Genomic DNA, 13,752 nt, shown 5'->3' with positions numbered 1-13,752 from the left:
TGCATCTTTGGGGAAGGGAGTTGCAGAACATGTTCTGGAAGACCCTGAGTTGACCTATTACCCTTGCCCCGGGGGATGGAGGGATGGTGGTAGGAAGGTAGCACACCTGAGGCGGCGTGGGCATGTGTAGCTGGACCAAGCAGCTCTTCAAGACCAGATAAGCATATTGTGGAAGAACGGTTTATTTCTGTCGCTGCTAAGGGGGATCAGTGAGGGAGAAGAGGAGCTGCCAGCCTTGTTGCTTCAAGGTTCATTAAATGGAGATAATTAGGAACTATCTGTACAGGAGTCCACTGGAGAAATGGGGCTTGGAGACCCCAAAAGGTAAATCTGAGGCTGCAAAGGGTCTGCCTCCAGGAGGATACAGAGGGGGATCCCTATAATCGTGGCTAAAGTTCCTGTCAGTGACGTGTCCTCATGCCAGCTCTCCAAGCGGTGGGTCTTGGCCCGGTGTTTCCCCTGAGAAGACTAGCCATGGAGCAACAATTTGCACTTGGAGCTGACCTCAGAAGCACAACCAGCAGGCAGGTGCAAGATACAGGGGAGCCCAGGAGATGTGCTACAGCTGGAGGGGTCTGCATTGGGCATCTGGGGCCCTGTGCCTTGCAGAGGGACAGAACTCACTATTCCTGTCTCGTCCCCTCCAGCTGCTGTCAGTGCAGGCCATGGCCTGCCTGCCAAGTTTGTGATCCACTGTAACAGTCCGGTGTGGGGTGCAGACAAGTGTGAGGAACTTCTGGAAAAGACGGTGAAGAACTGCTTGGCCCTGGCAGATGACAAGAAGCTCAAGTCCATCGCGTTTCCATCCATTGGCAGTGGAAGGTAAGTGCACACGGCCTGTGCTCAGTGGCATATTGAGCCCATCATCGTGGAGGTCTGGAGGTTGCTTCCAACCCCCTTGCTTTAGTCAAGAAGACCCAAAGCCAGAGATAAGGAATAATACAAACACGAATGTCTGAAAGTGACCTCGGGGTGTACTAGGGCCATCAGAGATGCTGGCTTAGATAGTGAAGTTTCAGGACACAGAGACACATGTGGGGAGGATAGGGGAGGTATGAATGCGGGGATGCTTGTCACAAGAGGTGCTCCCCCCGCCTCCAGAACCCCAGCATTCTCTGAGCAAAGCCCTCTGCCTCTTACCTTTGTTTTCCCAGGCATCCTTCACTTTCCCCACCCCTGTGCTCTCTGCCTCTCTGTCCTGCTGTTTCACTGTGAGGGATGGGCCTGAGCAGGCACTTAAGTACCAAACAGGGCTGGGCCCAGCCCCCTCTGGGTGTATGCTCAGAGAGAGGAGAGGGCCTTGGGAGCTCCATGGCATGTGGAAGAGGCTGTGACCCACTGCCTCTCCCATCACAGGGTCCTCCCTGCTGCAGTCTATGCTGCATACCTCCAGAAAGCTCGCAGTCTGGACCGGGCCCCAAGATGATGGAAAACTGGCTGCAGTGGGGATATCTTGGGCTTGAGAACGGCCACAACCTGGGGCTCTCTGTACTGGCCGTGGCTGTACCTGGGGCATCCCATCCAGAGCGCACGGCTCCTTGGGTCAGTCCCTCAGGATTAGGCCGGGCTTTAGGTGACAGCACAGTGACTTTCCTTGACACCACAGGCTGTACCCAGTGAGCCTGAGGATCAGTCCTCAAACCCCTTCCTTGCATTTATAGCAAGCTCCTCTTTTCAAAGCACTTCCCTTCTGAACCCATGGGGAAGATAGAGTGGAGCTTGCTCTTACCGTCTTGGCCAAGCTTTGTAACTGCCTTCCTGAACGCTGCTGTCACTGAGTTTCCACACCTGCAGTCACAGAGCTGGCCCTGGGCAGGCTTCCTGTCCTATGACCCAGGGAGGGTCTGCTCAAGCAGAGCTTTGACACTGCACCCAGGAGGCCCTTCCCATGGGCGGACAGGCATGGCCACTGGGCCCCAGGGCTTTCTGTGGCCTGCAGACATTGTGTAGTGCTGCCAGGACTTACTTACCAGAGGACTGAAAGGGGGAAGAGCTGTGGCTAGAGCCTCTGTCACTGGCCACCTCTATCAGCGGCAGATGCTCCCAGGCGCTGGGTGTCTCCCCTCCCCACTCCTGTAGTTCTGAGCAGCCAAGCCATCCAGTACCGGGTCCTACTTTTGTGGTCCTCGGTGCCAGTACAGTGAGCTCTGTCCTCTGCCTTACTAGCAAAAGGCAGCTGCCACATTCCCACATATGTGTGGGAGGAGAGGAACCCTCGAGGAAAGCTCATGCCAGCACCCCTCCCTCACGCGTGCCTACGCTCTCCCTGCCCTGTATGCCGAGTGCCGCTTTACTGCCAAAGTGAGGGATGCCCACCCATCGGTTTGTCATCCGTGCTTCCAGTCACTACGGTTTCATATTCTGTTCTTTTGCCAAAGGCCGATGTGGAATGTAACTTTAAAACACTATTTAAATGCCTCTTAAAAGTGAAAGGAGATAGAGCATTGGAAGCTCCTTGGTTGGCTCCTTGTCCTGTCAGGACACGTGGCAAAGAAGCAACCCAGCAAGCACCGCCCGGCTTACACTTTCCCCCAGAACTATTGAGATTTGTAATAGGTGCCAGAGTCCATTCAAAACCATTTTGGACAAAGTGCTTGTGAACCAGAGCGCAAGTAGCCAGCTTCCTGCTTCCCCCATCTCCCCTTTGGCACTGTGCTGCTGTGTGACCCCAGCTAACCAGGTTAGCCTCTCTGTCCTGCCTTATCAGTGAGTGAGGCTCTGGGGACTGCCCTTCCTCACAGATGGCTCCGAGGCTCAATTAGTGCTTCGGATGCACTTTGATCTGCTCTGATGAAAGGTGCTTCCGAAGAAAGAAGCAATAGGAGCCTTTATTGGAGGTAATAATTTCATATTCTTTCATATGGCTATTGGGAAACTTTTAATTGAAGCATAAAAGTAATTCTCTACGTTTTTCATGGAGTAAAAAGTTTTTAAAAACAATCAATTGAAAGCTTTTAAGAGGGCAGAGTGCCAAAGGCAAGCACATGTGCACCAGCCACCATCCCCACATCTGTCAGGCAGACCTTGCCCCACAGAGCCATGTAAACAGCTGCCCTGTCTTTCATGAGTAAAGATTGGGATTACACCAGAGCCGGCCTGTAAATCACAGTGGGTTTTAGGAGGGGAAATAAAACAGCTTGTTTGTGGCATCCAGTGTCTCCGGCATAAAAGTCATGTTGGAATTAAAACAATATAAATGCAAACATGTTGGTAAAGAGCAGTGGGAACACTTTCTCTCAGCCAAGGCCCAGCATGTGGAAAATGACTGCAGCCTCATGCCCCCTCCCGCTGGCCCATTGGCCCCAGGGCCAACCGTCAAGCCCCCTAAAGGTGAAACCCTGGCCTCGGGGAAACCACCTCTAGCCTCTGGATATCCTGTCCTTGGTCACTGTGGTCACGGTATTTATGGATACCTACACTCTCTCAGCTCAGTTTGACATTCAGGGACGGCCTGTCTCTGGAGGGGTGGTATAAAGGGAATAGGAAGTTTGGGGTTTTGATTAAACTCTCCTTAGATTTATGAGCTTAAAAGACCAGCCAGTTTGTGTTTTTCAAGCTACCATATATGGGTATTGCTTCAGTCCCATGTACTGTGCTAAACCTCAATCTGCATTATCTCTCAACACCACCACCAGGTGAGCACTGTCATTAATTCCACTCAAAGCAAAAACAGCCCAAAAGATGAAAAGGGTTACCTTACCCGATGTGACACAGCTTGGACTGGGTAGAGCCAGAATTGACTGGAAGTCCTTGGCATCAGTGTTGGGGAGATGAGGGCACATGGAACCTCTTCCTCCTGTCTCAATTGGTCAACAGACCCCTTTTGCCCTCCACTGGACGATCACCTCACTACCTGAGTGTACTCTATAGGAGTGGATTCTAGGGAACCTTGGAAAGGAAACTGCACCCTGGAATGCTCTGACCTGCCTCGGCCTAGCCCTCAGCCTCCCTCCACCCTGAGAATGGGCCATTGAAGAGAAATAGGATGGAACCAACCTGAAGGGGGAGGATTTGTTATTAGCCTAAAAACACCCTGGAGCGAGAGAAGAAGTCACAGTGGGCTGTGCCTATACCCTCCAGAACTGTAGCCCACTGCTCCCAGCTGACAGCCTGGTCTTTACCTCCGAAAGGAGTGGCCTTCAGGGGCAACTTGACCAAGGCAGTTTCTCCAAGCTACACAGAACATGGGAAAGTGCAATGCCACAGGAGCACAGTGTGAGAGAGACCCTTATCCTAGCAGAAATGTGACTCCCAGGGGCATGGACACTTTTCCAGTGTCACGCAGCCTTCCAAGCCATTCAGCTCTACACTCTCCTAGACTGCCAGGACCCTTAGATGGGTGGACCAGTCCACCTCAGACACCAGCATCCATCTAGAGTCCGCCTTTAATCCTACCCTGACTTCACAGGCAAGCTCCTGGACCGGCTCCTCCAGAAAATCTGCCTGGCCTCCCTCCCAGGACATAGCTTCTCCCCACAGGATTCTCCAGTGTCCCCAGTCAGCCTTTTTCAACACTGCTCTGGGCCCATAGTCCTATGTCCCTGCCAGAGCCAGCCCTACAGGGGAGCTCACCGGTAATGGGGATGCCTGGTGATGCCCCATCCATTATGTGGGGGCTCAGGAGCACTGGGGGAACTTCAGTGTCGTCTGTGATGTGGCTCTTGTGAACCAAGAATCCCTGTCATCCAGGTGGAATGGAAAGAAACAACCAAGATGTAGCTCCCAGCTATCACTGACCAGGCTGACCCAAAAACACCAGATAAAGAAAGTCTGTGTGGTCCCCTTGTACCAGTCTAGGGAAGCTGAGGCCTAGGACACTGAAGAAGGGCTGTTCAAGACAACTGGACTGACATCAGGGGAAGCTTAGACATCCCCTTAGTCTGCTCAAAGCTGAAGACAGTGGCTGCAGGGTAACTTAAGGCACATGCTGTTCTCACAGTCCCTGTAGGCCCTGTGGGGGCCCAAGTGGGAAGAGGAGGGACACGCACCTCTTGGGGACATCAGCATCCCTGGTATCAGCCTGTGTATCCATAAGGTGCCATTGTCCAGGCATGGACACTAACACTTGGAGAGGTTAATGCCCCAGCCCCAGGGCGGCTGGGATTCAACCCCAAATCCCCACTAGAACAGAAGCCTGTATCCCCTTTTGCTTTACTGTATCTTGGGAACAGTGGGTATGTGGTCTTCTCCAGAAGATGGACAAAATGCTATCAGGGGGCAGTGGGCCCAAAGACTTGGCCAAGCAGGGATGGCCATTCAGGGTGGCCAAGGGAACCCAAGCAGCCAGGAAGCCAGGAGCGGAGCAAGTTATCAGCCCACTGAGCTCCTGAAGCTGGCTCATGCTGCACCAGGGCCCCTGTGTCACCCGGCCACGTGATGCGTGCCAGCAGTTGTGGCCGACAGCTAGGCATCACTGACCTGCCAACAGCTTTCTGGGGGCCTGAGGCCAACACAGCATAGGGAAGGTGCAGTGGCAAATGCTGTCATGGGGCCTGGGAGGAAGGCGGTTTTGCACCACATGAGCCTTTACGAAGACCCTGCAAGACTGCCTGCTGTAGGAAATCCTACAGTTTATCTTGTTCACCACTCACGGCCTCCTGAGATAGCAGGTGCGTGAACTACCCACCCGCTCCCCTGGATGGGCAGCGAGCCACAGAGGCAGGGCCTAGACTCAACTGTGTGGCTCTATGGCCTGAGCCCCTGGAGAGTGGGAGGACTGCCCAGGCCACTACATGTGCCACAGCTGCCCCTGACTTGAGTGTACTGGGCCTGCTGTATAAAGCAGTCCTGGGACACCATCTACTTGTACGTTCCATTTTGCCGCAAACCCTTCTAACTGTGGCTCCGAGATACACTTTGCAGCCTTGACAATCTAAGGAAAGCCCTTACCTTCCCTAGTCCTTCCTGGCGGCCTGTGTGGTCTGCAGCAGCCAGTCCCATAGCTGGACTTCCTGAGCCTGTGGGGGCCTAGGACAGAGGGAGGCATCAGTGTTTGTCAACAGGAGATGTTTGGAGAAACAAATGAAACTCACGTGTACCCGGCCACAATCCTAAAAGATCCTTTTTCATGCTCTGTGAGCAGTAGGGCCTGCAAGGTACGGATACTGCAGGTGTAAAACCTTCGATTCCCACCTTGCTCTCCCACTGACAGGTTCCTACCCATGGGGCCCACACTATGAGCACAGATTACAAAGTCCATGTGGCTGCGTGCAGAACAGTGGTTCTCATGGGTATTCCCTACACCTGGTGGAGCCCAGGACTCTGCACTTGGACAAGCCCTCTCTGATCCTGGGAGAGGCAACAACTGAGAACCACCAACACACAGGAGCAGGACAGAACATTCCCTCACTGACAGTGACTTTTCCAGAGTCCGAAGAGGGGGGCAGAAATGGAAAGCTACCGGAGACAGTCTGAGTCAGCAAGTGCTGGAGTCTGGCAGGAGCACCAGGCATGCCTTTGGTCTGCAGGGCACTACGTCTCCCCCAGCTCAGGCACCCCAGCCGTAGCATGGGTGAGGGCAGCAGGCTGGTGAAACAAACCACCAGAGGAGGGGGGCTGCGGCCATCAGGCAGGCACCTCGACAGACGGCAGGGAGAGTCTACAGGCCCTCACCTGAGCCCAGTACCCCCTGTGGGCATGATGCAGAGGTCAGAAAGGCACCCTTACTGTGGGAGCTGGGGGCATGGTCTTGGGCTTCCAGGGCCGAGATCAATTCCTCACAGCCCTGCTCAGCCCCAGCGGCAAGGCCATGTCCATGCACGATGCTCTGCCTGGACTGGAAGCTCTGAGTTCCCTTGGCAGGAGCCCCAGCTACTCCCATGGTCCAGGCTTCCCATCCTGCTGCAGCTCCCAGGAGCTCCCCACTCCTGCAGGTCAGGCCACTGGCTGCCACCTCCTTGGGGCTTACTCACCAGGAATGAAATGAGGGGCTGTAATCTGGCAAGTCCTTTGGGCAGCAGCTGAATTTACAGCAGGAAAGTAAATATTTGCTCTTTGGGAGATACTTAAAAGGGGGCCTTATTCCAGTGACCCCATGATCCTGTATCTGCACAGCCCTCCCCAAAAGCTGGCCTTCATCCCACTCTCAGGAGCAGGACTGAGTGAAGGGCAGCCCCTCTGCACCCACGGACTCCCCACAACACTCACGTACACACATGCCCCTGGGAACATGCTCACTAGAGATGCACCCCTAAAATGGAAGGTCGAGTTCATGTCCTCAAGCACTTGCCAACACGTGCCTTGTTCTGGACAACCTATGCTGTGAAAATTGTCAGGGCAGGAGATGACGGCCAGGCGTGGGGAGAACAGTTGCTTCCCACAGCTCCTTCCCAAGTCTGCTAGGGAAAGGGGGGAGGGGAATGACTTGCCTCGTGTGTCCCACTTCTCCCCCTCCCCCACACAGCAAAACCCTTTGTTCCACATGGTGTCCACCACCCTCCATCCTGCCTGCCTCCTGGTCACCCTTCCTATTCTGGTGGTAGACGTAGCGCCCAGGATCTGCTCCAGAGGAATGTGGGCCTCGTGGTACCTTGCTAGCTGGCACAGCTCTGCAGCTCTTCATGGACAGTCCTGCATGTGCTGGCTGCTTTGGGGGTGTGCCATGTGGCTGACGAGGATCCGCCTGAGCGAAGGATCGTTTGCACCCCACTATTGACCATGGGCCACTCTGCATGGAAGCGTGCCCTTGGTGACGTCCCTTGTCTGCTAAGGATTAGCTTCACTTCTGTAGCATCCAGAAGTTTGATGGAAAGCAAGTCCTCAGACTGTTTTCACCTGTAACTCTAAGGTGCTCTGAGTCCTGACAACAGAGTAAGTGTGGCTCTCCAGGGGAGCCAGCCAAGGTACTTCACAACTTACAGGCACTTAGTGAGCAAGGCTCAGAGTGTTCGAAGACATTTGAAAACCTCTCACCTTGTGGCAGGTACCCCATCTGGAGGAGAGGTGGAGTCAGAACTGGCAGGTTGGCTCAGCACTTTGGCTACCAATAGTCCCCAGGCTCAGGGCAGTTCAAAGACCGTAGACCTGCCAATGAAGAAAGAGATCCCCATGAAAATTGGCCCCAGCCTCACACCCGAGTATCCTTAACTGTACACGGGGCCAGTAGGATCTGAACCCAGGGCCACTGGCTCCAAAGCTCACGTCATTCCTGCTGGACTAGGCAAGCTGCTATGTTCCTGCCACTGTCCTGGGTCACCTGGGTCCTGTACCTGTGGGGTTGACCAGGGTCGGTCTCAGGCACTGAGGAGCAAGTGGTGTCAATTGTTCTAGGCCTCATTTGAGATTCTTAAGAATTCTGTGCACCTACCCTTGAAATTGCCACCTGACATTTAAGTGGAAGTACACATGAATTCACAGCCATTTGGCCTGGAGTCTTGGATGTTGTCTCTTGAGATGAAGGGGTCCCCGGGCCAAGAGTTGTTCCCCATACCCCCCAGCTCTCCTATCCTGGCCTTTGGGTGGTGCAAGCTAGGGTGCTCTGGGATGCATCCCGGGCCCGCAGCTCCAGCACCTACGAAGTGAAGGGTGTAACCATCCTACCTGTGTGCATGCAGAACAGCTCCCTCCCGGGGAAGCTCCTGCCTCCAGTCGTCCCATGGAGTGAGCCCTAGAGCTGAGGGTCAAGCCCAGTGCGAGTCACAGTGATGCTGGGAGAGGAAACACAGGAGCTGGAGCTACCCTGGGGAGACTTAACGCCCAAAACGCAGATCCTGCGTGTCTGCTGGTTGCTTTCCGAAAACCCGCCGTGTCCCCTTCCTCCGAGGGCACAGAGGACCTTGTCCTGCAGGTCCCAGCTCTCCGCCCACTTGTCCGTCCCATGTGGCAGGCGTTGGTCTCTCTCATGCCTGTGCATGGGCGGCCACAGGACCCCATGCCCGCTCCCCCCCCCCCCCCCCCCCCCCCCCCCCCCCGGGCACTGAGGCAACACAGACAAAGCACAACACTCGCCTCAGAGCCTCGGGGAGGGAGACGGGCAGGGCCACGGCCCAGCCGTCTCTCTGGCAGCTGAGCACTTTTCTCTCCCACAGGAATGGTTTTCCAAAGCAGACGGCAGCGCAGCTGATTCTGAAGGCCATCTCCAGTTACTTCGTGTCAACAATGTCCTCTTCCATCAAAACGGTGTATTTCGTGCTCTTTGACAGCGAGAGTATAGGCATCTACGTACAGGAAATGGCCAAGCTGGACGCCAACTAGGCTGAGGAACTACAGAGCCAGCCTGCACCGTGCCCCTGCCTCCACCTTGCAAGAAAGAAAGAAAAATCCCCTTCACTCCTGTTGGGAGGCGGGACCCTTTCATTTCCAATTTTGCTCATCTAGGGAAAATAAGGTTTTGGTTTCCAGTTTAATTGTTTTTGACCTTCTAAAATGTTTTTACGTTAGCACTGATAGTTGGCATTACTGTTGTTAAGCACTGTGTTCCAGACCGTGTCTGACTTTAGTGTAACCTAGGAGATTTTATAGTTTTATTTTAATGAAATCCTGCTTGACGCAGAACAGCGGGGAGAGCAGTGTCTTCTACGTGTGGCCGAATCCAGGAAGCCTGTTTTGTAACCGTGTGTTGTGGTGCTTTATTGTACACCCAGTGGCGTTCTTTTTACTATAATGTTCCTTTTTTTTTCCTCAAGAAGAAAAATCATGAATTTGCAGCAGACTTAATTTTTTGTTTACTTTTTGTCTTAATGATGGATTTGAAAATGAAAGATTTAAAAAGGCAGAACAGAATCTGTTGTCCTTAATTATATTTGCAATTTGGAATTTGTGTGAATTGATTTAGTAAAATGTTAAACTGCTGTTGTGACTGGTGTGTTTCAAGTTACTGTGCCATGAGCCCTGGGTGGGCTTCTCTCCTCACAGGGTGGGGGACTAGGTGTGGCTGCTGCACCCCGTCCTGCCCCCTCCCCCCGCACCTCCCTGGAAGCACCCCAGGGCCACTGCTGCCTGGACACAGGGGCATCTTCAGTCCCTAACAGCTGGTAGGGGGAGTTCATGTGAAGTCCCTCTTTCCATCCTTGTGACACTTGGGCAAAGTCATTCTCCCCATTGCATGGATGAGGAAGCAGACATGCTGAAAGCCGTGCGGGTGGCAAGTGGCAGACTGGTATTCCAGTCCGGGTCTTTAGACGCTGAGCCCAGCTCTCTCTTGCCATTTGCCCTCTCCTGATGGATGCTCTCTCCAGCTCCTGGATGGACCCAGTGTCCCTGGGCCACTTGCCAAATGGAGCTGCAGAAGCCTGGAACCCTCTGCGAGGGCTATGTTGGGCCCTTTGTTCCTACAGGACAGGGTTCCTGCTGCTAAGAACTTTCCATGGGCAAGGCACCACTAATAAGGTCCTCAAGGTGTGCTGCTAGCTCTTGCACGCTTTCTGGAGGCTGCGGGTGGGGTTTAGTGATGCACGTTAGAGCTGATCCTTGAACAACATGGGGGTTAGGGGTGCCAACCCCCACACAGTTGAAAATCCACATACTTACAAGTTCCCTAAAACTTAACTCCCAGTAGCCTACTGTTGACAGGGAGCCTTGCTGGTAACACAGCCGATGAACATAATCTGTACGTTACCTATACGATATACTGGATTACTACAATAAAGCAAGCTCCAGAAAAAATGTTACTAAGAAAAGCAGAGAGAAGAGAAACTACACTTACAGTACTGCACTGTATTTATTGAAAAAAATCCTCACCTAAGTGGACCCGCAGAGTTCAAATCCATCTTGTTCAAGGGTCAGCTGTAGTTAGAAAGGGCTCAGCTGGACCAGAGTGGCTACACTTTTCGTTACCTGAATTCAGTTCACAAAACAGACACTGCTTGCTTTAAAAGGTACTTTACCTTTATCCAAATGTGCCTACAACGCACGGAAGACTTTCTCTGTCTTAAAAAGAAACGTGCCTGCTTCTAAAACAGACTTCAGCCAGGAGAAAATATGCAGTGCACTGCATATCGTAGATGACTGTAAAGGATCATTTTTCCTCCCCAAGCTGTGCCTAATGAAATCAAAATAGACGTCCAAAGCCATCACAAACACGCTTTTCAATGAAAAGGCAACTACTTCTCACCAAATCCTGAAAGATGATTTTCCCCAAGTTTCTCCTAAAAGTAGGGTGTTATTAAAGCTTTTAGCTTTCTTCCCCAAGATTTCTACAGAGTCTACATTTCCTACTTCTTGATGAGAATTTAGCAACAATAATAGTAATGTCTGTAATTTATCATGGTGTATTCAAGAAGATGCATCTTAAAAAGTCATCACTTCATAAGTAAGACCTTCACATTGTTTGCGTGGGCAGACAAAGCCATTCACCCAAGAACGTTGTTTCTACAGGTAGAATCCGCGGCGTGCAGGGTGATGAGCAGCGCTACTGGTAGCTGGAAAGAGCGGCCTTTACTATGAGCCACGCACTGTCTTGAGCCCCTACAGACATCCTTCCATTCTGTCCTAGGGATGGTTCTAGGGGTAGTCCCTGTTATCAGAGCCATTTTACAGCTGAGAACACTGAGGCTGGGAGAAACTATGCGACTTGCCAGTGATCTCACAGCTAGGAAGCACAACCAGATTCAAGTGCAGAGATGCTGACCACTGAGATCCAGGGCTCACTCTAATCAGCAGCAAAAGAGAATCCAGGTCGCCATGGTGGTTATTTCTAACTTGGAGACCAAAACACAGAATGAAACCAGGGCTAAAAGGCTTCTAGCCATCAGCAAGGATGAATTCCCACCATTTGCTTTGACCTGGATGGAACTGGAGGGTATTATGCTGAGTGAAGTAAGTCAGTCGAGAAGGACAATATTATATGGTTTCATTCATTCAGGGAATAGAAGAAATAGTGAAAGGGATTATAGGGGGAAGGAGGGAAAATGAATGGGAAAAAATTAGAGAGGGAGAGAGAACATGAAGACTCCTAACTCTGGGAAACGAACAAGGAGTGGTGGGAGGGGAGTTGGGCGGGAGGATGGGGTGACTGGGTGACGGGCCCTTGATGGGATGAGCACTGGGTTATGTTGGCAAATTGAACTTCAATAATTAAAAAAGGGCTTCTAGGGATCCCTGGGTGGCGCAGCGGTTTGGCGCCTGCCTTTGGCCCAGGGCGCGATCCTGGAGACCCGGGATCGAATCCCACGTCGGGCTCCCGGTGCATGGAGCCTGCTTCTCCCTCTGCCTATGTCTCTGCCTCTCTCTCTCTCTGTGTGTGTGTGACTATCATAAATAAATAAAGAAAAAAATATTTTAAAAAAAAGGGCTTCTAGGTGAATTGCGTTTGCTCAACCATGAGAAGGTACCACAGAAGCAAATCCCGCGTTTAGCAGGGGTCCTCCACTAGATGGTGCTAAAGGGACTGGGAAGCAGATAGAGGAAGGGGGGCTGGTTTCTGCTCTTCCCTCTGCACAAAAGAGTAAGTTGCATTTGTCAGGATTTGTGTGAATTATTTACCATAATCACCTAAATGTTTCTAAACTTTCACTAATCCAAAGTGCATCTCGCCCCTGAGATGTGGGCTCATTGAAGAAATTCTTTTCAGTGGAACGGAGGAAAGCGAGCCAGCCAACTGCCTGGGATTCCCATCATGTCTAAACCACCCAGTTAGCTTTTAAAACCAGGATCAAAATTTGTTCTCTGATGTCAGCCTCATGTTTACAGGGGAAAAAGAAAACAGCTTATTACTTTAAAGAAAAGTTGGTGCAACTGCGAGGGAAACTAGGAATGTACACGTGCCTCTATTCCAAAGACTGGCTGGCAGGCCGTGAGGTTCGCCAAAAGTGAACCGATTCCATACCCTGGGGGCCGTGCAGCCCTGTGGGCTGGTGGTGGCACCAGGCAGACGTCAGCCTCCAACTTGCCCTCGGCGGCTGGCCTCCGCCCTGCGTCCTGCAGCCGGCTCCCTCTGCCTCCTCCATCTGAGATCGCACGTGGCGCCAAAGTGGCCGCAGTCACCGCCGCGCGTGCCCGCACGCCACACGCACTGGTCCTCCACACCAGCTACTTCCCGCCACAACCTTGTGATGCTGATGCTTGTCCTATCTTACAGATGACAAAAGTACAACTCTCCTCTCTAGGTGAGACGTAGCCCCCAAAGTCTTTGGTTGGCTCCCCTGTTCTGTTATCCGAGCCCCCAGAGGTAGCCTCTCCTTTGGTACGCACCCCTAATTTTTGCTCGTTAGCCAGGCCGTCTTGCCTGTTCGCTGATAGGCCCCGTGTGGCCAGCCCTGGCAGCAGAACGTGTTGGAGGACAGCTATTCACAGCAACCCAGGGGCCGGTGAGATTTCCTGGGAACTTACTAGGCCTCTTGCAAAGGCAGATGGGACAGTGCCCCCGTCCAGCAGGCCGGGAGACCCGGAGCCTTGCTTGCTAGCCGGGCAGGGATTCAGGACAGAGCTGTGCTCACGGCTCGTGTGCAGGGAGGGGCGTGTGCAGGTGACACAGACCTGGACTTCAGAGGACAGGCTGCCATCTTCCAGGCGATAGGTGGCAGTGGCCAGATGGCACACAGGCACGGCAGCCCCAACGAGGGGAGCTACGGCGTCTGCTGGGGTCTGCAAGCCCAGGCCTGGACCCCACCAGCCACCAGGCCAGCACCTCAGCCCTGGCCTCTGCTCGGCCCCATCCCTGGGCTGCGGAGCCGTCTGTCAGGGCCTGGGTTTAGCTGTCAGAACTCCTCCTTGCCGCTCGGGGTCCGGAGGCCGGGTTTGGTCACAGAAGAGGCGAGAAGCGAAGACAAGAAAACGAGAGATGTGCAGCCATTTGCGCCTCTTGTCCAGGTGCGC

At 53.0% G+C, this 13,752-nt stretch overlaps 1 protein-coding gene and 1 long non-coding RNA gene across 15 annotated transcripts in view; one reads left to right on the top strand and one right to left on the bottom strand.

Moving 5' to 3' along the window:
• LOC112650295 (core histone macro-H2A.1) overlaps positions 1 to 9,788 on the top strand; it is a 78,503-nt gene extending 68,715 nt beyond the window's left edge. For all 9 annotated transcript variants that reach the window (XM_049091799.1, XM_025433073.3, XM_049091802.1 and 6 more), the window contains exons 8-9: positions 648 to 822; positions 9,027 to 9,788. In XM_049091799.1, coding sequence (XP_048947756.1) covers positions 648 to 822; positions 9,027 to 9,192 — 341 coding nt within the window. In that variant the 3' untranslated portion in view covers positions 9,193 to 9,788. The remainder of the gene's footprint in view (positions 1 to 647; positions 823 to 9,026) is intronic.
• Positions 165 to 13,752, bottom strand: part of LOC112650296 (uncharacterized) — a 122,117-nt gene continuing 108,529 nt past the window's right edge. For 3 of the 6 annotated variants that reach the window (XR_004803807.2, XR_004803803.2, XR_004803804.2), the window contains exons 3-7: positions 8,539 to 8,645; positions 7,912 to 8,022; positions 5,890 to 5,967; positions 4,573 to 4,678; positions 2,384 to 3,796 (exon numbers count right to left, since the gene is read on the bottom strand). This is a non-coding gene — a long non-coding RNA (uncharacterized LOC112650296). Of the gene's footprint in view, positions 902 to 2,383; positions 3,797 to 4,572; positions 4,679 to 5,889; positions 5,968 to 7,911; positions 8,023 to 8,538; positions 9,031 to 13,752 lie in introns of those variants that run through there. The other 3 variants (XR_007400953.1, XR_003130082.3, XR_007400954.1) reach the window with 2 other exon arrangements.

This window comes from Canis lupus, chromosome 11 (genome assembly GCF_003254725.2).
Source record: "Canis lupus dingo isolate Sandy chromosome 11, ASM325472v2, whole genome shotgun sequence".
Classification (NCBI taxonomy): Eukaryota; Metazoa; Chordata; class Mammalia; order Carnivora; family Canidae; genus Canis; species Canis lupus.
This window is presented reverse-complemented; position numbering and strand designations above follow the sequence as displayed.